The 23,889-nt window shown below is 44.6% G+C and overlaps 1 protein-coding gene across 5 annotated transcripts; it reads left to right on the top strand.

Moving 5' to 3' along the window:
• Positions 1-336: 336 nt before the first annotated feature.
• Positions 337-23,538, top strand: LOC147879857 (uncharacterized). 5 transcript variants are annotated; one of them, XM_087371762.1, is made up of 5 exons: positions 337-481; positions 867-1,053; positions 1,168-1,374; positions 1,506-1,685; positions 23,515-23,538. In XM_087371762.1, the coding sequence occupies exons 1-5, from the start codon at positions 399-401 to the stop codon at positions 23,521-23,523; spliced, it is 666 nt and encodes a 221-aa protein (XP_087227888.1). In that variant the 5' UTR covers positions 337-398; the 3' UTR covers positions 23,524-23,538. The 5 variants fall into 5 exon arrangements, with proteins under 5 accessions (XP_087227888.1, XP_087227886.1, XP_087227884.1 ...); XM_087371760.1 differs by lacking the exon at positions 23,515-23,538 and adding an exon at positions 23,178-23,454; XM_087371758.1 differs by lacking the exon at positions 23,515-23,538 and adding an exon at positions 23,138-23,453.
• The last annotated feature ends 351 nt before the right edge of the window (positions 23,539-23,889 follow it).

The raw sequence follows: 23,889 nt of genomic DNA, 5'->3' as shown, positions 1-23,889 counted from the left end.
ACCCTCGGCTCCTGCTCAAGGGCCTGGTTACACACTAGATGGACAAACTAAGAATAAAAAGCTCAGCACTTACGTGGTTAGGCGAAAGGCTCAGAGATTAGGTGATGTGGGGTTCGATTCCGAACAACATGCAATGGGCGGGGAAGAGTGGCGGCCCATTGCATGACCAAACATTTATCGCCCATGATGATGATGGGTAGTGCCCTTATTTTGCGCGACCAAACATTTGTCGCCATGTGGACCATTGCCCCTTTGGGCGTGTAACTGGCAGCCGGCCTAACTCAGCTGCAAAACTGAGGTGACACGTCATAACTAACTCCTATCGATTGTGTTCGTCATGTTGGGCCCTAGACGTATAGAGACCGCCCCGATGCATCTTGGCTTTTGATATTTATACCATGTGCATAGCCTTTATCCTTTGGCAGTCTCATCCCCGCTATCGCCTCTTCCTTGCTTTCAACCGGGATGAGGAGTACTCCAGGTAGGACACCTCTGGAAAGAGGATCGAATGCCGTTTTCGATATCGCAACGTTTCTTCTCCTTTAGCGGTCTGAAATTGTTAGTGGGACGATCGATAGGGTGAAGTAAATGTACAATAGGCCAAAGCAATTGCTATACTTTGCCGCCTAATTCAATCGGTATGAGTATCCAACACCGCCCCTCTTTAATAAAAGCGATCATGGAAGCGAATCACATAGTATTCTTGATGAGCTTGATCAGTCTTTCCTTGGCAATCCGTGTTTGCTTTCCACCACGGAACGTGACACTATACTGTCTGTAAAAAGCATCTAAGTAAAACTACGGAAAAATGGAACAAAGCGACTTGCGCTGGCAGCTTTCTGAAAAATGTACGCGCTTTGTTGCAGGCCAACATTGCCTATACATTGGTGGATGGGAGATGACGACGTATTGGGAGGGAAGGATGTGGCTCAAGGAGGCACCTGGTTTGGTTGTACTAAAAGTGGTCGACTTGCTTTACTTACAAACTTTAGGGAGCCAGAGCGAGGTCTCAATGTGACCAGCAGAGGAAATCTCACCACTTCATTTTTACGGGTAAGTGTAAAGAGTCACTTTGTTACTTTGTTTTGGTAATTAAACCCTTGTTTGTATCTTAACTCTCAAAATTTTTTTTTTTTCAAAAACTAACTCTCAATTTTGACATTCCAGAGCTCGAAAACACCCATGGAGTATGCAGAAGAGGTGTCTGTAACGGGCAACGAGTATAATGGATTTAATCTACTTGTAGCAGACCTTTGTACGGGCAAGATGGCATATATTTCTAATCGACCGAAAAAGAACCCTACAAAACCACAGGAGGTTTTGCCTGGATTTCACGGTCTATCTAATGAGTCTTTGGACTCTCCGTGGCCCAAGGTCCTTTGTTACCTAGTACTTGTGGCCCAAGATCTTTACACATAGGGCCGCAACTGTCGGCTTATGACTTTTCTCTTTCCTACCTGCTCCGTATGAACTTAGGCATTTTTTGTTTGTGGATTTGCTTATAGGTGCTGAGGGGTCGGGAAAAATTGGAACAGCTGATGGTGGAAGAGTGTGAGATTCCAAAAGAACGTGTTATTGAAGAGATACTCAAGGATACTATTAAGGCAGAGCTATCAGCTTTGCCTACAACAGGCTGTTCCTTGGAATGGGAGTATAAGTTAAGCTCTATATTTGTAGATATCGAGGTAGGCTGACCTACTAAACTGATATACCATTTCTCTCTTCATCTCTTCAAATACGAATCAGTCAGAGTAGGCATTTTAATTAGCATTTTTATGATTGGCCTGCCTTGTCTTATTAGTGTTTGAAAAGCAGGATTGATAGATGTCCTTTTCTTTGAAGTTTGAATATCTTGCACAAATAGTTTACCTCTATTTTTTCTTCTCTTTCGTTTTCTCTTTTATTCTCTGTGTAGATTTTTGGTCTTTAGAACAACAAAAAAATATAAATTTGTATGATTGGACATATTCTAGTCTTACAAAGGTATATCTTGCACAAATAGTTGGTTCTTAAGTAGTTTTAGAATAATAAGCTATGTCTCTTGAGATCCATCAAATTGTGCGATTCTGATGTGGCATTCTCTCTCCAGTGTCATGAATGAAAGTCTTGTACAACTGCTTTTCCCATATCAAAAGGATACCATGATTTGATTAATGGGACACTCCTAGTCTAAGGTCGGTCACATGCCATTCTCTTTCTTGAGTTATGTGGCTCATTGCCTTGCTGAGATCACCTGCATTTTTTGGGCTGTCTAACTTTGCAACACCACTGTTTTGCCGTGGGAGGTAATCATCCAATCACATCTTAGAAGAATGTCAATGGGGCCCATGTCCAAGGCAAAAAGATATCGTGCAAAAGCATAATCATGTGAGAGTCAAATCCTTGCATCCTGCTAATTAGTGCTGTCCATTGGCAAAAGGTCTCACTTGCTCGAGGAGATAGATTAGGGACTGGATCCAGGCCAGCTTGGCACTAGATGGCGACCACATCCAAGAGGTCACTATCTATGGATGGGGTGCCTTCCTCCTCTAGCTTGGCTCCCCAGATATTGCTCTGGCTCTCATGGAGAAGAGCCCTAGTCTCTTGGGCCCACATGTGGTGTATCTTATTCCTTGGTATCACGGATTTACGGTATCGATCTCAGGACATTCTTCACAGGGTCCTCTGCAACAAGTAGGGGTAGGATCTTCTGCAGCAGTAGGAGCAGGCATCAGAGGTTCCCGGAGCATCAGTGCCCGTGGCCACTCTGACTCATTCTCCCCAGAGTTCGGAGGAGGAGCCTCGGAGGAGGCAGGGGCCATTGCCGTAGCGACCTTTGACTTCGACAGGGGCAGATCCCACACAGCCCCCCAGCGTCCCCCACGATCCTGCTTGCCCTCTCTCCCCAGTCCCCCTCTGCACCTTCCTCCCTTTCCCTTCACGTTCGCGCCTAACCCCTCTCCACAGTCCCCCTCCGCGCTTTCTCCCCCCGCCACCTCCACTCGCTCCCCCTTCTCTAATTACCCTCACCACCCACCCTCCCCCTCCACCCCCCGATCCAGCTGCCCAGGTAGCAGCAGCTTCACTTGGGGCCTCCTCCTCGTGCACCCTCCCATTTCTGCAGTGGATCCCTCGTCTGTGAGCAGGGGCAAGGCAAAGTCCATCTCGAAGTTCTCTCAATAGGTCGGCTCTTCAGGCATGCTGGATTCAGCTTCCTCTTCGCATATCTCCGGGGAGAGGGGCACAGATGCCTTGTCCTCAGGTCCTTGCAGGCGAGCTAGGAAGCTTGAGAGTTTTGGCGGTTGGGACCATGGAATCCTGGATTCGTACCCATGCCCTTGGAGCTGACCATTTTGATCTTGCAGCCTCGGAAAGGGGGCATTAGCGCGGTAGGATCCCACTCCCACCCGGTTCATATCCTCCATTTCGCCTCCACAGGGGTGGAGAAGTCTACTCCATAGCTTTTTGACGTGATGATGGAGCATCAGGTATATCAGATGATGGACAAGTGGATGGGGCCACAGGGGATGGACCTTTGGCTCGCTCACGGTGCTTCCACATATTTTCAGCTTGGCTTCTCTCCAGTGAAACTAGGATCTAGCTTGGCAGTACCAGTGATCCGCTTGCCACTAGAGGTGGTGCTCACACAGCCACCCACTACTGGATGCTACACAAGTGTGCCAATCTTTTTGGCGTAGACGTTTCCTTCATGCAGTATTGGGCACGGAGGGTTGGGATTGAGTTAGTGGCGACCCTGGCTCGTCGGCGCATGGACATCTTCCTCCAAACCTCCGGCGAAGTTGTTGAAGTCCGGTTTCCTAGGTAGGCTCCCATGCACAGGTGTGCCTTGTTCGCTGCTGCCCCGTCCCCATGAGCTTGACAATGGTGAGTTGGAATGTGCATGGGCTTCACGACCGTGCGCGTAGTCAGCCGCAATATCTGATTCTCCGTCAGGAATTGCAGCGGGCTTGGTAGGCAGACCAGTTGACTTCCTCTTGTGTAGCATGCAATGGTAATCTGATCGTGTAATCACAGCAAGACCTTCTTTAAACCTTTAGCGAGGAATTAGCTTTATGCACCATAGAGAGAGAAAGGTCTAAACTATGCTGTCGATCACGTAGGGAAGCTTCTTTAGAAGGCCCATCCTTCATCGTCGTTCAAGTCCGTCGTGTAGAGGCTGGCGACTTCTTCGACCACATGAGGACTGTTGTTGCTTTTCTCCTTGTTCTTCCGAGTGATATCTTCACATTTCTTGTAGCAATACTCTGCTCTATGTCCAAGCTTGCCACAATATCCACACTTCTGCTCTCCTTTGCTCTACCCTTATTCAACTTGCTTGTGTATGTATGTTCTACACCAAGGGTCAGCACCTTACGTCGTTCTTCATCCAGCAACATGGAGGTCATTTCTGCAAGACTAATCTCATTATTTACCCGCAATATTTTAGCAGGATCATCATAGGTTGGAGAGAGGCTAGAGAGTAGTACAACCTTTGTATCGTTGTCCTCCACACGAACGCCAAGATCTGATAATTGTCGAAGGATCGAACGCATGTGGTTCAGATGCTCCCCAACCGTCTGGTCATTTCCCATCTTTAAGCCAAAGAATTGCTGTTTGAGTAGCACCTTCGGGTTCCTGAGTAAACAAGGTCTCCACTGCAGTCCAATTCTCGCATGCTGTTTTTAATTGGCGAAGGATCGAACGCATGTGGTTCAGATGCTCCCCAACCGTCTGGTCATCTCCCATCTTTAAGCCAAAGAATTGCTGTTTGAGTAGCACCTTTAGGTTCCTGAGTAAACAAGGTCTCCACTGCAGTCCAATTCTCGCATGCTGTTTTTGAGAAATCAATATGATGACTGTATCTTCCTCCAAGTGCTCGCCCAAGAATTCCAAGGGCCTTCTTGTTCCTCTCTTTCCATCAATCAACTGCTTTGGGTGAGTCATGAGCCTTCTTTCCTATAGGCTTTTTCTCTGAGCATGAGAAAAGTGACCAAAATCCTTTCTCCATCGAATATAATTGCCAAGTTGAAAAGTTAGTGCCATTTTAAGTAATCAGCTGCATCGCATATTCGGATTTGTTTTCCATCGTCTCTCCTTGCTGCAACTCGTCATAGGTAGGTCTCCAAACTGCTCTGATACTACTGATAAGTCAGAGGCTACACTAGAATAACCCGAAAAATACAATTACTTATTATTCTATGAATCATTCAAGTTAATACACAGAATAGAAGACAAGTTCTCAGCATGGAACAGAGAAGATAAAGAGAAAAGTGATCGACATATTATTTATGTGTATCTCCTCAGCTCTACTGAGCTTGTTGGAGCTTATTACAACGTAAGCACGCATACACACACTTTTTTTTTTTGAAACCAAGATACTTATATTATGAAACTTTCATTTACATCTGGGCAGTGCTCAAAAGAGAGCCAAAGCCCTATGCATCAGAAGCAGTAAAAGAAAAGTTGAATACAAGAAACATCCAAATCTTCCTCATGTAAGGCATCATATAATGACTGCCGCAATGAGGCTCGGAAGAACTCATATGGATGCTGAAGGGGAGAATTCAGATATGCTTGATTACGCTGCAACCAGAGGGTCCATAAGGCCCAGTATTTGATCCAGTGGAAGAAAAGAGAATACTGTGACAGAGATGCTGATAGTTTGCCATACATCCAGAAAAACCTGTAGAACCTGTGTGCTGGAAATCTGAGAGATAAGAAATAGGAGATTCTGTCTAGAAGGTTTCTGGAATATGAACAAGACCACAGTAGATGCGGAATACTCTCAGATGTGAGGTGACATCTTGGACAAAGAGGTGAAGCTATCCGTCTTTCAGCCAATTTCACCCCTACTGGAAGAATACAAACAATACATCTCCATAAAAATAGTCGTTGCTTCAATGGCATTTTCAACTTCCATATGGATTGCAATTTTCCTTTCCACCAGGCTAATGACTTGTTCAAATGCCATAGAGAATTAGCATGATGGGCAATCCAAGGAGGAGGTAATATCAATCGATAAGCCTGTATAGAAGTCAATAAATGCAAAGGCCTAGAGGAGATGCTTGTATTTGAAGACTGAAGGTGCCAATCTTGAAGCCTGTCTGTGACATTCAATGTCGGAATCGGAACCAGAGGGAGTAAGAGATCAGCAATAGCTTTCCATATAGGTCTATGATGCATCCCCAGATTGTATTGTCAACATGCTACTGGAAAAGTGAGAATATTTCTTTGCATATCTACTACGTCATCAATGAAACGGATACCCATTTTCATAAGATTGTAAGCTCTGATGGGTTGTTGAACAGCAAGGGGAGAGGAGAACACATCACTCCAATGAATACTTTCCATTGTGAGTGAGGAAGCTGTAGAAGTAGGAAGGGGAGACCATTTGATGTGCGAGAGTACTTGCTTCCAGTCGTGTATCAAGGAATTAGAAAATGGACAGCCAGGTATTTTACCTTGAAATTTGCCCAGTACTACTTCCGATGGATCAACTAGCTAATGTCCATAAGCATTTGTGGTCATGTGTCCACACAAAATTGCCAACATAATAGACCAAGGCTGCTCTTGTTGAAAAAATGTCTTGAGCATAGTGATCTTTCTTGCCAACACATGAAATTGGATGTTGATTATATTCAAACCACCATGCATTCTTGGTGAACAAAGCATATCCATTTTGAGCAGCCGTAAAGCTTTTTTATGAAGCTTAGTTTTCCAAAAAATCTCCATGGCTTGAGACATAAAGGAGGTGAGATCTCGGGATGACCAATGTAATAGAGGACGGTAGAACTGGACATAAGCTAGAACAATAGACTGGACAATTCGAAGCCGTACATGCAGAGGCCAAGTGGAGATCTTCCAATATTCTAATTTGTCCTGAATTTTGTTTGACACCCATGACATTTGTTGCTTATTGCTGATTTTCCAGCCAATGGGATAGCCCAGATGTCTTACTATGTTTTCCGGATAAATAATCTGGCCTGGCCACAGGGTAGCATACCAATCACAATGCTTGAGAGGCAAGAGTTTTGATTTCTGAAAGTTAATTTTAAGACCAGCTGCCAACCCAAAATCTGAAAGGGTATCCATCAAAAGGCGAATCTCCAAAGGACTATTCTTTGGCATGAAGAATGAATCATCTGCATAGGCCTGAGCAATGAAGGGTCGTGAACTAGAAATCTGAAGCCCCTCTAGCTGTCCAGTATCAACCATGTGATCCATCTAAAGAAGCAAAGGATGTGAAGCGATGGCATATAGCAAAGCACTGAGAGGGCATCCCTGTCGAACTGAATGTTCGAGAGTCCAAGACTCAGACAAATGATTCCCTATAAAGCATTGTGCAGTGGAATCTAAGTAAAGCCAATATATGACATTAACTAGCTTTGGCCCAAAACCAAGTTTTGACATGATTTGAGAGACATAATCCCACTGTACTGTATCAAATGCCTTCGCCACATCCACCTGCATTACCAACACATCTTGATCTGAATATTTTGCATATTCCATTGCGATGAGAGTGTTAGAGATATTGTCATGTATGTGCCGTCTTGGAACAAAACCATATTGCTTGGGATGAAGTCCATCATGAAGGATATCCTTTATCCGATGTACCAACATTTTGGCAATCAGTTTGTATATAACCGGCATCAAAGTGATGGGCCTCCAGTCATCCATAGTCTCACATAGAGGTTTTTTGGGCACAAGCTTAACCAGACCATGCTTCCAAGCTGAGGGAAGATGTTGCTGCTGCCAGGCTACATTTATAAACTGCAGAATTGGACCCTTCAATTCAGGCCAAAAGGCTTCAAAGAATTCAACCGTCAGACCATCCCAGCCAGGGGATTTATGTTTACCCAAATGCCGAAGAGCTTCATCCAATTCCACATCTGTAAAAGACATTTCCAGCATTGAGGCTTTTTGCAAAGAGACAATAGGAGAAACAAGTGCAGTAAATGTGTTTCGAGCTGAAACAACCTGAGGTGTAGAAAAAGATGGCTGAGAAAAAAGAAGCTGAAAATGATCCAAACATTGTTTTTCCAGCTGAGATAGAGTTTGGGTCCAAAGGCCATCTGGTTTCCTGACCCTCATGATAGATTGGCTTTGTCTATTTGCATGTAAGTTCCGAAAAAAAGATTTTGAGGAACAGCCCTTATCTAGCATAGGTTTAGCTCTAGCCCTGATCTGCCATTTGGACAGCTTGCGTTTATCATTGGCATCTATTATAGAGGAAACACAGGACAATAAATGCTGCTCAGAAGCAGATAGAGATCTTTGATGACTAAGCTGTACCAAATGCTGCTTGTATGATTTTGCCCAATGGATATGCTGTCTGGTTTCTGCCATGTACCATCTTCCATATTCCTTTATGACATTTTGAATACGATGTGTGAAAGAGGTCCAACCAAATTCCAGATCCTCCTAAGCATGAGATAGCAATGGCCTGCAAGCCAGTCTGATCATTTGCTGGAATTTTTCATGTGAGAGATATAATTGATTGACCTGTAAATACCTGACCGAGGAGAGCTGCAAATCATCCAGAGACATACCAAAAGAAAGGGCGAGCCAAAGTGGAGTATGATCAGATAATTGTTGTGAATAATCAGTCCACATTTGACATGTATATTCATCATATTGCTGAGCATGAATGAGATAATATCTATCAAGCCTGGCCCAATATTCTGTAAAAGCATTATGATGATATGTGAATCCCATAACTGATGGGTGAGTTGCTGTCCATAAATCTGCAAATTGAAGAGAGGATGTCATATGTTCCCATTGCTGGATTTCAGAGGGCAGCATATGGGATTTGTGTGTGGTATTGTCCTTCCAATGAGGAGAGTTGTTGAAATCACCACAAAGTAAAGCATTTGAAGACCAAGGATATTGCTTGATGGAGTTCCACATTTGAGCTCTGGAAGCTGAATTTTGAGAGGCATACAAAGATCCTATTTAAAAAATCTCTCCATTAACCATACATTGGATGATCATCCATCGTCCACCAAGATCATTATATGCTATCCAGGGTTGCAATTCATGTCTGGCTAGAATGCACAGCCCAGAAAATTGTTCAGATCCTGAATAAAATATATCATATCTAGAAAAAAACCCATGCTGGCCAGCAAAAAAATGCTGATCATGCTCTTGCAAACACACAACATCTGGATGAGTTGTATTTATATAATGCCATAGAAGCCTCCATTTATTCTGGTTGCAGAGGCCCTGTATATTATAGGAAAAACATTTAAGAGAAGCACGCATGAAGATATATATAAGAGATGATCATTCCTCCAAAAGAACGGGAGGCCTCAAGCCTCTGCCATTGCCACAGGGTCTTGCTGACCCTCAGCATCCAATTCTCTGATAATATCATCTTCTTCACAAAGGGGAAGACCTTTCTTGACTGCATTAACCCATGCCTTTGAGATGGGGTTGCTTGGAGAGGTAGAAGATTGTCCTGGAGAAGGAGCAGAGGCATCCCAATTACGAGATTGGAGAGGTCTTTGTTTGAGAGGCACGGTCTTCTTTGCAGTATGCCATCCCTCATGAGAAGATGTGTTATTTTCCCCTAACTTGCTTTTTCTTTTTTCCTTATTTTGAGCTGAATTGGCCTGGCTCCCTGTATGCAGTGAAGGCTTTGCTCCTTTAGCCTCAATCTTTTCCACATATGTCTTCTGACCTCCTTTATTAGAAGGCAGAGGGATAGCTGCTGGAGGAGGTGGATGAAGGATAGAGGGACACTCTGAGCAAGATGCCCAAACTTGTGACAAGAAAAACAAGCTCCAGCAAAAATGCCCCATTTTAGAGTGAAATATTTCCTTCCCAAATTAACACCTTAAATCTCAACTGCAATAGAGGAGGGGGTCGTCTATCAGTATCCCATAAGATGCAAAAATGATTTTTATTACCTGTGGGACGAGGGGGACAGATGACTTGTCCCAATGTCATGGCTACACATGGAAGCTCTGTTCTCATGTAATGTGGAAAATCAACCACTTCAACCCATACAGGGCAATGATGCTTGATAAGGTTCTGGTAGTCATTATTAGGGGACCAGAGCATGATATGCACCATTTGTCGACCAAAAAATAAAGGGGACATTTCCAGCATCTTTTGTTTTGTCAGGGCATCCAAAAGATGAACTTCATAAAATCCTCGGGAGGTAGCAGAGGGAATTTTGCGTGGAAAAAAGATGATAACTGCAGTTTGAGAAAGCTTCTTCAAAGGATGTACAAGAGAGGGCAACTTCATATTGTAAGTGAGTTCCGGAGCAGGTTGAGTCCATTCCCTTCTACTTTGTTGAAAATCATCATTCAACATATCAAACACATAGGAAGCATCTTCAGATGAAGGAGATATGGGGGGGAGGTTTCCCTTGATTGTCTTTTGGGTTCAGGAGAGAGTGCTCTCTTGACATAATACTTGTTTGCTTCTGCCATGGAGGCTAAGGGTTTCAAACAGATATCAAATGATGAGAATGAGATAGGACTGAAGCACTGTGCGAAAGAAATGGGAAGCTGACAGAACTATACGGAAGGGACGCTGGACTGAGTCACAGCACGGACGTACGGAGAAGCTGACTGAACTGTACGGAATTTTCACACGGAGAATCTGACAGAAAGGTACGGAACAGAGTTGCTGACGGGACACAAAGGGGCAAAGCTGTACGGAAGAGCCAGGGATGTACGGACGTACGGAAGAGACGCTGGACTCGTGCACTGTACGGACGTACGGATTAGCAGACGAAGCTGTATGGAACTTTCACACGGAGAATCTGACAGGACTGTACGGAAGAGTCAGGGAAGTATGGACGTACGGAGGAAACTTTAGAAGGGGAAAAACGATGGCGAGGTAAAAAGCAGCGGGATCAGTTGAGGCTGCGCAGGGATGACCGAATCTGTTCGTACCACCGTACGGTGAGCGTACGGCGTCCGTACAGATGTACGGACGGAGAGGGGAGCTGTACAGGGACCTGTCTCTGCGTCGACCTCCTCTCTCTCACGCTCTCACACGCGCGCGCGTGCGCACACACACACACACACAATACAAATTCACTATCCAGCTCAGGATCGAGCCATCATCCGATAAAGGAAGAACAACCACGAACCACCACGCTCATCATGGCTAGCTAACACAGTGAAGTCATTGCGCATTCTTTGGAGAGACCCCTGGAGAGAATTCGCCATAAGCATGCTTGTGATCATAGCAAGATCATGACCAACCAATATCTCCACATGCATGCAGCTATCCATGCCAACCACTATGTGGCAGAGAGCTTGCCAACCCTGCATGGTAGCCCTAACTAGAGTTTGCATCTCCCAACAGAGATCTAGTAGTGGTTCATGTGTGAGTGCCATGTGTCATCTTGGGAGTTATCCCATATGCACTTGGTACATGTGTGCCTAGTCTATAAAAGCTTATACTTGTCACATCATACTTGATAAATGAATGAAAGCTTTTCATGATGTCTTCATTTGAGTATCATTTCCTCTCACCCTAGCCTCTCTCTCTCTCTCTCACACACACACACTCACCATATTTCCTTCATGGTATCAGAACAGGTTGGCCCTGCCCTAATCTGCCACGTCATCTCCCTCATCTACCCTAACCCTAACCCTAACCCTGCTCAACCATCTCCTATGCTACCTTCTTCTGAGTTGGCTCATTTGACCTCTATCCCGCCTCCTCCTTTCAGCCATTTGCTTCTGTTTTTCCCTCCATAGCCTGCTGCCTCCATCCGGACTGTCTAGGAGCTGTCCCCGAGTGCTCTAGGTGCTCTTTGCAGCCTGTTAGCTTGCTGGTCGGCTCATTTCCCAAGAGGTGCCTGCACGTGAAGACCTTCAGGGCTGTTTTGGAGCATTCCATCGCCACAAACAGAGTGTTATGTGGTGCTGCTGCATAGCCGCCTACAACAGAGCTCCCTCCGTGCTGTTTTTCAGCCTCTAGCACACCTATATCAGCTGATTTTCAGATTAGCGACCTGCTACAGCATTTTGGAAGTGCCCTGGTGAGCCGCCTTACATATTTTGGACCTGCCTTTGCATTTTGGAGCCTCTCAGCCCATCGACCAGATGCTAGAAATGCCTACTGAAGCATTTCTTCAGCTGCCTTGTGCACATCGAGGTTGCTGTTCCATTTCAGAGCCCTAGACCAGCCGACCTACTTGCTGGTTATTCATTTCAGCTTGCTGCCCGCCTTCACGAAGCCATTTCCATCATGACTTCCTTGTTTGCTAGTTCCTTGCTCGTGGAGAAGTTCAAGGGGAAGGCTTTTCCCACATGGCAAACCAGGAAGTAGTTGCTCCTTATGTGTGAAGGAGTTTGGGATGTTGTTGAGGAAGACCACGTTGATACACTTGATGAGCAACAATACAAGTTATGGAAGCAGCAGAATGCAAGAGCCATTGCTCTCATTGGTCTTTGCTTGGCCGACTCTCTCATTGGACTTCAAGTCAACTGCTAAGGAGATTTGGGATCACCTTGAGAGCTTATTGGGTAACAAAATCACCAACTCCAAAGTCTTGTTGAAGCTCAAGTTCTATGATTTGAAAATGGAAGAGAGTGATGAGTTGAGTGATAAGATTTCAGTCTCTTGTTTAGCAACTCTCTAGCTTGAAAAGCCCGTTGATGATGAAGACAAAATGGCTGTCCTTATGAAGAGTATGCAAGGGATACCTCTCTTTGAGCGAACCCTTGAAGTTATATGCCTTATGATTACCACATTTGATGATATGGTGGCTCTACTCATTGAGAAGGACCATCGTAATAAAGAAGCCATTCTTCCCTTTGCTGGTGATCATGCGTTTGCTTCCACAAGCAAATGGAAGACCAACAAGAATATTATTTCCAGGTTTTGTAAGATAAAAGGACATGTTGAGGCTAATTGCTTCAAGAAGAAGGAACATGAACAAGAGAAGCACCATGCCAATCTTATTGCTGAAGACCAGGCCGAACTTGAAGAGCCCCTTGAGGAGATACATGCAGCCACAGCTGAGGTTCACGGCCTCTCTCTTGAGGAGCATTATGACTAGGATTCTTGGGCTTTCTAGGCCCTAGATGCTGTGTGTTTTAATGTTGACTCAATAAAGGTTCTTAGCCTTGAGTACTCCCTCTAAACTGAATGTATTTGGAGTTAATTAGGGTACTCTACCCTCGGTTGTCCCCCAAAAATGATTGTACGGTCTTTTACTTTGGTATGATTGTATTGACCACCCAGTTCAAAGTAAGGGGGGGTGACGAGTGATGGTCTACTCTTGCCGGTCGCAAGTTGACTCAGAAGTCACTATCACACGAGAGGTGTTGGATAGTGTTGGAGATATCATAGCCAAAGAGTGTGTGAGATGTGTTGTACTAGGAGATCTAGTAGTGGTTTGATGTGTGAGTGCCACGTGTCACTATGGGACTTATCCCATATGCCCTTGGTGCTAGTATGTGTTTGTGTAGCCTATAAAGGCTTTCTTTCACTTGTCTCATTTGATGATGATGATTATTGAATGAAAGCCTTCCATGGTGTCTACATTTGAGTGCCACTTCTTCTCTCCTTGGCCTATCTCTCCCTCACTCACACCATGTTTCTAGCTTGGTATCAGAGCAGGTCAGCCCTGCCTCAACTTGCCTTGCCATGTCATCATCTTCTCCAAGCTAACCCTAATTATGCTCAGCTCTCTTCTTCTTGCAGCTGCTTCATTTCTGCCTCTAGCTGCCTCCTTCCTTCACCCGTTTGCATCTGTTTTTGCCTTCACAGCCTGTCGCCTCTATTCCCCTCTTCCATTTGCCTTCATTCGAGTCCTCTTGAAGCACTGGGCGTGCTTGCTGGTCGGCACCCTGTTCGATAAGCCCCTGCACGTGTGGACCTTCAGGGACGTTTTGGAGCATTGCGTCACCAAAATCTGCATCCTAGGTGCTGCTGCTGCACAACCGCCTCCAACAGAGTCATCTCCAAGCAGTTTCTTGGCCTTTAGCACATCTACAACTGCCGATTTTTAGACTAATGTTCCGCTACAGTATTTCAGAGCTGTTCTATGGTGCCGCCTTTCACATTGGTGACCTGCCTTTGCATTTCAGACTGTCCTGCTAAGCCGTCTTCCACATTTCAGACCTGCTACAGCACCTTGCTCAGTTATCAAGCCCACAAGTGCTCACCTTTTGGTTCAATTCTACATTTTGGGGCATATACTTCCTGCTTTTTCATTAGGGTTCGCATTTGGAGCATCACCGAGAACAAGGAATATTTGTATTGCTTGAGTGTGTGTAGTGTCTGTAGTGTCATCCATACAATTGGGCCTCTCTTATATAGAGAGTGAAGAGTCACAAATGAAAAGGTGTGTACTCGAAAGTGTATGTGCATGAAGAGGTGTGTACCCCTTGTGAAGGGTGTGACCCTTGATGAGAGGGTACATTACAATAGAAGTGTCTCTTCCATAGAATGTCTCTTGTGAAGGGTTGTGCCTCATAGGAAGTGTCCCGTCGAAAGGGCATACCCTTCCACAAGTGTCCATTCATCAAACCATCCATAAGTCTAGATATAGAGAAAGGAATACGTCACAGATCGTGACATCCCCTCCCACTCAAAATAAGACCTTGGTGGAGATAATGAAGTGATGTAGAAAATATCACGGTAAATTCTGAAAATACTGCTGTAAGTCAGATTGCCAAGTAGCGTCGGAATCGTCCAGATCTCGCCAAAGAACAAGGAATTTCGTGATAAGTCAATGTCGAGTCTCTCGTTGTCGATGGTCCAAAATACGCTCAGGAATAAGGAGAACATAATCGTCTTCGATTTTTGGGACATAATCACCTGCAGGAGGAATTGCTTCATGGCCTGGAATGTACGTCTTTAGCCAAGAAATATGAAATGTTGGATGGATTTTACCCCATGATGGTGGTAATTCCAATTTGTAACTTAAAGGTGAATTTTTCTTGACGATCTGGAGAGGTCCATAGTATCTTGGTCGCAACTTAGGAAACACAGACTTAACCGTCTTATAGCGATGTGGGGCTACAAATAATAGCACCATGTCACCAGTGTCAAATTCCAGGGGACGTCTATGTTTGTTGGCAGACCGTTGATACCGCTCTTGCGCTTTTCGCATATGATCCCTGACTTGGAGTAGAATGTCTTGCATTTCTTGAACCAGTTGATCGGCTAGGGCCACTCGATGTTAAAGTACAAAATTCGTTGGTACAATCGGAGTGTGTCCATAAGCTGCTTGAAATGGAGTCATGCTGATGGCACTATGGAAAGAGTTATTATAAGCAAACTCAAGGAGTGGTAGATACTCTTCCCAAGCTGCTAGGCGTGATTGAATATAATGTCGAAGCATTTCTTCCAGAACTTGGTTGACTCTTTCAGTCTGGCCATCTGATTCTGGGTGGTAGGCCGAACTGAACAGTAGAGTTGTACCCAAAGATTCGAACAGTGAAATCCAAAAGTGACTGGTAAACTTAGGATCTTTGTCGGATATGATATTCTGGGGCAATCCATGGTGTCGGAAGATGTGTTGTATGAAGAGTTTGGCTATGTCCAGAGCCTGTGCACTGCTTTTGCAAGCAACAAAGTGTGCCATTTTGGACAATTGATCAACAATTACCATAATCTGAGTGTTACCTCAGGAGGATCGTGGTAGTGTTGTAATGAAATCCATGGAAATACTTTCCCACCTTTCAGTTGGAACTGGAAGAGGCTGAAGAAGTCCTGCTGGAAGTCGTCGGCTTGCTTTCATTTGTTGACAAGATAAGCAAGATGTAACCATTTTGATGACATCGCTTTTCATCTGAGGCCAGTAGTATGTTGCACTGAGTAACCTATAAGTCTTATTGATGCCTGGATGGGCAGCATAAGGAACTACATGATGCTCTTTTAACAAAAGACGTCGAACATCCTTGTCATGTGGTACACAGACGCAATCTTGATAATACAGAAGGTCGTCCGTATAAGAATAGGATGATAAAATCTTCTGTTCGGAAGTCGAAGGTTGATCTTTTGGAAGAACTTGTACTGTTGTGCCGAAGTCTTTATCATTGAAATACTTCCCTTTGAATGAATTCGGAACATCCACAAATAATGCAGAGATTACCATAGCTGATGCTAGAGTTTACCTGCTGAGAGCATCTGCAACTACATTGCGTAGTCCTGGAATGTACTCAATGGTCATGTGAAAGTTGGCCAGAAACTCAATCCAGCGTGCTTGTCGAGCGTTCATGACTGGCTGAGTAAAGATATACTTTAAAGAGTGATGGTCTGTCTTGACCACCGAGTCGGCTCCCATGAGATAATGTTCCAAGAGTGATAAGCATGTACAACGGCAAGAAACTCCTTATCATAAACCGGGTATCGGGTTTGGATATCGGAATGTTTATGGCTGTCAAAAGCAATAACTCTGTCTTCTTGCATCAAGATTGTTCCTGTAGCGATGTCGGAAGCGTCGGTCATGACCTCAAATGGAAGGTTTGGGTCAGCAATAGCCATAACTCGTGTTGTAGTGAGTGCTTGCTTGAGTTGTTGGAAACTATACTCTGTTTCGGGAAGCCATTGAAAAACTGCTGTGCTTTTCAATAATTCGGACATAGGAGCTGCGATTTCGAAAAACTGATAGACCTTTGTATGGTAGAAGTTTGCCAATCCGAGAAAAGAGCGGACATCATGAACATTCTTAGGAGTAGACCAGTTTCGGATTACCTCGACCTTCTTGGGATCCACAGAGATCGAGGGTTAGGCCTAAGGTATGGGGCTGGGTTTTCCTTTTTAGCCCCTCTAGGTACCCTTTTATAATATGCTTGGTGCCAAAAGGTGTGCCTATTCTAAGGGGTGTGACCCTTGGAATAGGTGTACCTTTTCATGAAGGGGTGTGACCCTGTTTTCAAAAGGGGTGTCCCCACACGAAGAGGTGTGTCCTTTTTTCCACGCTGGGGTGTGTCCCTTGGGTGAGGAGTTAAAACTCTTCATCAAAAGGTGTGTCCGATGGTGGAAAAGGTGCGTCCCTTGGTTTTGGGACAGCCCAAGCACATGAAAAGACACGATTTTTGTCGTGTCCATTCACCTCAACTCGTGATGTGTGGGAGATGGAGAGGCCATTGATGACTTTAGGCAGGGTTGGCGCTAAAAATTTTTACGCTCATTCTCTCCATCTCTTCCATGCACAATGTGCACGGATATCCTTCTAGTGGAAAGAGATGTATCAGATAGGCGCTAGAAGGTGGGGGGCATTTCCTAGAGGCAGGAGCGAAATTTGCTGTGATACCACTGTAAGAAATCCTAGGAACAGAAAGGAGACTGAAATAGCAGAGAACAAGGAATATTTGTATTGCTTGAGTGTCTGTAGTGTCATCCATACAATTGGGCCTCTCTTATATAGAGAGTGAAGAGTCACACATGAAAAGGTGTGTACTCGAAAGTGTATGTGCATAAAGAGGTGTGTACCCCTTGTGAAGGGTGTGACCCTTGATGAGAGGGTACATTACAATAGAAGTGTCTCTTCCATAGAATGTCTCTTGTGAAGGGTTGTGCCTCATAGGAAGTGTCCCGTCGAAAGGGCATACCCTTCCACAAGTGTCCATTCATCAAACCATCCATAAGTCTAGATATAGAGAAAGGAATACGTCACAGATCGTGACAACCTATATCTGCCCTCTTGCATACGTGAAGGTTCCTATTGTGTTTTGAAGCCCTAGACAAGCCCATTCATTTGCTGGTTATTCATTTCACCTTGCTGCCCGCCTTCACGAAGCGATATCCCATCATTACTTCCTTGTTTGCTAGTTCCTTGCTCATGGAGAAGTTCAAGGGGGAAGGCTTTCCTACCTGGCAAACCAAGATGCAGTTGCTCCTTATGTGTGAAGGAGTTTGGGATGTTGAGGATGACAAAATTGATACACTTGATTAGCAACAACGCAAGTTATGGAAGTAGCATAATGCAAAAGCCATTGCCCTCATTGGGCATTGCTTGGCTAACTCTCTCATCCATCATGTGGACTTTAAGTCAACTGATAAGGAGATTTTGAAATCGCCTTGAGATGTTATTTGGTAATAAAATCACTAACTCCAAAGTCTTTTTGAAGCTCAAGTTCTGTGATTTGAAAATGGAAGAGATTGATGAGTTGAGTGATCATCTAGCAAGGTTTCAATCTCTTGTTCAACAACTCTGGTTTGAAAAGCGCGCATGATGATGAAGTAAGGTGGCTGTCCTTGTGAAGAGTATGCACATGATACCATGCTTTGACCAAACTCTTGAAGTTCTACGCCTTGCCACTACCATGTTTGATGAAATGGTGGCTCTACTCATTGAGAAGGACCATTGTAATAAAGAAGCCATTCTTGCCTCTCCTGGTGATCAAGCATTTGCTTCCACAAGCAAATGGAAGACCAACAAGAATATTATTGTTGGAGAAATCATAGCCAAAGAGAGAGTGTGTCTGATATGTTGTACTAGGAGATCTAGTAGTGGTTCATGTGTGAGTGCCACGTGTCATCTTGGGAGTTATCCCATATGCACTTGGTACATGTGTGAATGTGCCTAGTCTATAAAGGTTTATACTTTACTTGTCACATCATACTTGATGAATGAATGAAAGCCTTTCATCATGTCTTCATGTGAGTATCATTTCCTCTCATCCTAGCCTCTCTCTCTTTCTCTCACACTCACCATGTTTCCTTCAGGCGGCGGCTTCCTAGAGAGACAGAGGCCCGTAGATAGGTCCTCTCTCATCTCCGAGGGGCAGGTACCAGGATGTTAGAGATCGAGGCAGTGATCCCAGATTCATGGTGGGATGAATTATGGAGTCCTTGGACCTGCCATTGCTGGTCAGGACAATTCTCATGGACAGGGGTACCTCTCAGGATGCGCTTCTTTTGCGAGTTTCTCGGATCTTGCTAGTCTCGGTTTTATAGGGTGTACCTGGAGGCTCGTTGCAGGCAGAGACAGAGGTGGATGACGAGTTGGAGGCGGACTTGGAGGACCTAGAGTGACAGAGGGTTAGGATAGTGGGCCACCTGGGCAGGACCTGGTACATTGATCCCACCATAGTCTTATCGACCTCGGAGGGAGCAATGTGGCACTTGCGGATTTGCGAGGGCAGACTCTTATGTGACATACAGTGGGATCTAGGAGAGTGGTTCCGGCCAGCCCGTGTAAGACAATCGAACTGGGTGGAGGAGGTCTCCTTCTCTTCCTATACGACTTGTTTTGGGTGCCACTTATAGCTTGAGGCAGTAGCATGGTCCCCCTTGAGGGAACACCATTGGCTAGAGCAGGTTGTCCCGAGAGAGGTTATTGCCCGTTTCTGGCCTTGCCTTTGGACGAGCTTGCTTCCACGCAAGATTTCCTATTTCTTTTGGTTGATGGCTCACGGGGGTCTCGCCCATTGGCCCTTGGTTGGAGCAGATGCGGGTAGATGACAAATGCATTGGCTGCTCAGACAGAGTTTTGGAGACGATTCCCCATTGCCTATGAGTCGCAAAGCGGATATAGTTGGCGTCGCTCAGAATTGTGGTTCACACACAAAGGATGAGGAGGGACTTCGCTTGGGGAATGGCGGCCTGCTGGCTCACAGAGGGAGGACATGCCTTCTCGATTGATCCGATCTCACCGGCATATAGGATACATGGACAACAGGTTTCCTGGATAGAGATCCATGATGCATCTTAGCCTGCCTTGTTTGATGATATCGGCATCGAGTTATAGTTGTCCAATGCAAAATCCCAAGCTATGGGTTCTTGACTTAGAGATATTTCTCCTTGACCTTTGATTTCAGCAATTCAGAGGGCATGAGTCAAGACCCCCCAACAGGATGCTGTAATACAGCAGGACCAGGATGGTTTCCTCACGACCAGTCTCCCCCCGTCCCTATTACAAATACGATCAGAGGATCATTGCATGGAGCATCTTCTTGGATCATCACCCCGCATCACGTATCCTTAGTAGAAGTCAGCAGAGGAGCTTGGGATTCAGTTCCATCAGATCAGGGATTCATGAGCAAGGTATTAGGTTCCATTAGTTGGGATTCATGAGCTAGGTATACCACAATCAGACACCTCCTTTCAGTATCTTGGGAGGCCTTCTTAACACCCTAACTTGAGTTTCAGTAGAAGGGGATGTGATGGGCATCCTCAGCCAGGTATGGGCACATGAGCTATGGCAGCTTAGTGACACTACAGAAGCATGATATGGTTGATGCATTGGCTCCATTAGCATGCTGGGCTGCCACTGGACTTCCATGTCAGCAAGCCAAGCAGGCTGCCACATCAGCAAGCTAAACAGGCTGCCATGAAGGCAGCCATGTCATCTGCCATGCAGGCAGCCTTGCAGCGCAGCCACGCCAATCAGCCACGTGGTGGATTGCCACATGGCAGTCGGTGGTTGGCTGAGCCAACCTGATAGGTTGGTGCTGGTTGTACCCCTTGTTGAGGGCCCAAGGGGCCTATATAAGGGCATCCCCTTGGCCCTTCATTTCATCCACTTCTAGAACTGGTTTGGGGCAGCACCAGCAGCAGCAGCAGGGATCAGCAGTAGAATAAGCCAGCTTTAGGGACCAGCAGATCTGTCCCTTCCTTGGCATCTATAGGTTCATTTACAGGTCCCAGCTCAGCTCTGGACAACAGTGGCAGGGGTCTGCATCAGAGCAGCCCTTATTCCCACCAGTTGATAGTTCCTACAGTGAGGGTTTAGTTCCCTATATACAGTATTTTTCTAATCTTTTACAGTGAGGGTTATCCCCTCTCCATATAGTATCTATTCTTCCAGTTGTATTCAGCCCTATTGGGTGTACATTTATTCATTTTATTTCCGTAGTCGGAGGCCCATTATATCCTTTCCTTAAGACTCTCACACTCACTCCACAGTTCCACTTGCGTTCTGAGTGCATTAATCTATACATTCAAGTAGTAGTGAGTATGGCATATGTCCAAACATATAACAATAATAGCATTTCTTCTTGCTCTTCCTGTAGTCTCTGTCAGAAGTGTCCTTGCCTACTTCTTTCGCTTGCCCTTCTCTTGCTTGCCCTTAGCTTTATCTTTGATCCTCAGTTTTTACCTTCTTCCTTCTTTAGCACAAGGGACCAAGGTACTTGTTCCAGCTGTACGGGTTGTCCCTAACCCATCGAAGCTGAGAGTGGCCTATTGATTGCTGTCCACCTTTTGACCTACAACAGCCAGTTGATCTTTCAAAACTTTGACTTTGATCAAATGCTCAATTACTGGATCACCTTCCTCCATCTTCAGCATGAAGTGCTAATTTTGAAGCATCACAGTGCGACCCGTATTCGCCATCTCATAGAAGTCTGACAGAATCGCCCAAGCCTTAGACACGGTCACTGCCAACTGAATGTGCGGAAGCAGCGAATCTGCTGTAATCCTGATGATTATGGAAAGTGCCTGAACTCCCCTAAGCACTCAACCTCTGATATCCTCGAATTTGTTGCTTTCACTATGGCGCTTGTTGCATCATTTTGATCTGCAAGCTTCACCTCTACTCCTTCAGTTAAACTCCCACAATGCACGTGCAACCAAAGATCAAGATCCACATTCACCTTGTTGACACAATCCAACATTCTTATCGAGTTAAAATTTAGAACTGGCATGCAGGACACCATGTTGCACTTGTGAGATCTAGTTCAAGGATAATTCTCACTTACAAACACACTAACCTACTTGTCACACATTCAGGTTTTGAAAGGTTCTGGTATCTCTAGGGAAAACCCAGTACTTACTAAGCTTTACAATCCCAACCCAAACAATAAAACGTTCAACAGCAAAAAAGGAGCAAATGAAGCAGCATGGGGTGTCCAAGGGCAAACTGCAGTAGTAGCAAGGAGACCCAACTTTTGCGTTGGCATGGCAGTAGTAAAGGGCATCTTTGAGGGCTATCACGGGCCCTGCCAAGCAGCCATATGGTACAAGCCTGCTGGACCAGGAGCAGGAGTTTAGACTGCAATCACAGCAACATTATAGATGTATGTGGCAGCTTGCAACCATGTACTGTCAGTAGCACCACAAGAAGGGAGGACGTGTGTGAGCCAACTTACCAGCAATTCAGCTCAGTAGGTGGCCCTCGAGTCAGTCCAAACAAAGTAAAATTATTTTCTACATAGTCAGCAATAAGATGAATGGGCCAATAGAAGTAGTCAAGAGCGGTACCAAAGCGATATACAACCCTCAGACCAGGCATCCTTGGGCAGGCACATATGCAAGGTCATCTCTTTGATGTTATGCTAGCTCTTTCGAGGAAGCAAGCACATGTGCTAGTCTTTAGCTGCCAGTAGACATAGTTACAACATAAGCATGTGTTAGTAGGTCCAATGCATGCTATCCCTATAATGAAAACCATCTTGCAATATTGGAACCTGAATTTGGCTTTTAAGTTGGCGACAGCTTGTAAGGAGGGCAAGATAAAATTGGATCAAATAAGACACATGGCTACATTTGTTGTACAAGATTTGTTTAAGAATGTGGATTGAAAGATAGGTAGCCGATACAGAGGTATCTCATCAGGTTTTAGGTGGGGTCTCTTGCGAACAAGCATTGTAATGAGCTTTGGACAATCTGTACCATTGCTTAGCCAGAAACTTGTAAAATGGAGACAGACTCCCAATATGTAGTAATAGAAGTTTCTTTTTGACAATTGACAATGTGGTTTGCATAGAGATAGAGAGAACTAATCTATTGGTTTACTATTTTAGGGGAAACGTACAAGTCTTTGGCATTTTAGTGCTCCTTATTGCATGATGAAGTGAGACTTTTAAGAGCCAATTATGGCTAGGGTATCAATGGAATTGAGTGGAGGTTGCTTGTGCAAGGATTCAGATTTGCAAATCTAATAGGATAAGGCAGTTGAAAGAATTTTAAGAAGGGGGCTGTCTTTCCTTGAAGTGGCTCTCTTCAGAACCAGCTTCTCGTTGCCCTTACCTACCCAATAAATGCAGGCGCACAGAATTTCAGAAAATTTGAGTGCACGGTATCACCTCAAAATCTTGCAGCTTTCCCAAACCATATGATTTGTGCATTAATGTAGTGTGAGGTTCTTTGGCTGGACTGTGGCAGGAGTACGGAATTGTTAGCCTTGCTTGACAGCACTCGTGCGTTTTATATTTTCATTTGGAAGGGCCGACTTTTTCTTTATAGTAAGAAAGTTAATATGCTTTTGGTATTATGTCATTTTTTATAGGGCCACTATGGGACAAGGAGTATGGTTGTGGTCTCTGCAGATCATGATGGTCAAGTTGGGCTTTGTGAGAGATTTTTGAAAGATGGTGATTGGAAAGAGCACGAGTTTTCTTTTCACTTGCCCAAATGAAGCTTGAAAGCTAACTTTTGTTTTCAAACAGTTAATGTAAGACCTTCGAGTTCTGTAAATGCATTACCATGTTCTATTGCCGTATATAGTTGCAAAAGACATCCATAATTTATGGATGAGATTATCATGGAATTGTAGCAGTTTCATCCATTTGAAGTTTAAATCTGGTAAAGATTTTCAATGTTTTAAAATTAATGTCTTCTTCCATACTCGCCAAAGTTTACCCTGGCTTGTGTTGTATGTCACAGGTAGCCTAACCCCAAAAGTTTGTCATACTTGGGTAAATTTTCCTACCTCCTTTTATGTTTTTGGTGAGGATTTGGGGAAGTTGCGTGTAATTTATGTAATTTTATTTGATGGTGTTTATGTGCTTAAATAGCAGATTATATTATGGTATTTTGCATCTTCATGAGAATCATTTTGAGTTTGTTTGAAGTGTTTTTTGGTATGACCCTAAATCGGATTTGTAGGTAATATAGAACCTTTTGTTTCAAACTAGATATCTTTAGAAATTCGAGACTTGTTTAGGCATTGGGATTAATTGTCAAAGTAGGCATTGGGCTTAATCATCATGTGGCCTTATGGGTCATTTCCAGTTTACTTGTTGATAGGTGAGTTTTGAC

Source organism: Dipteris shenzhenensis, chromosome 33 (genome assembly GCF_047967505.1).
Source record: "Dipteris shenzhenensis isolate YYH24624 ecotype China chromosome 33, Dip_SZ_1.0, whole genome shotgun sequence".
NCBI classification, from domain to species: Eukaryota; Viridiplantae; Streptophyta; class Polypodiopsida; order Gleicheniales; family Dipteridaceae; genus Dipteris; species Dipteris shenzhenensis.
The sequence above is the reverse complement of the archived record's forward strand: the minus strand, read 5'-3'. Positions and strand labels throughout refer to the sequence as shown.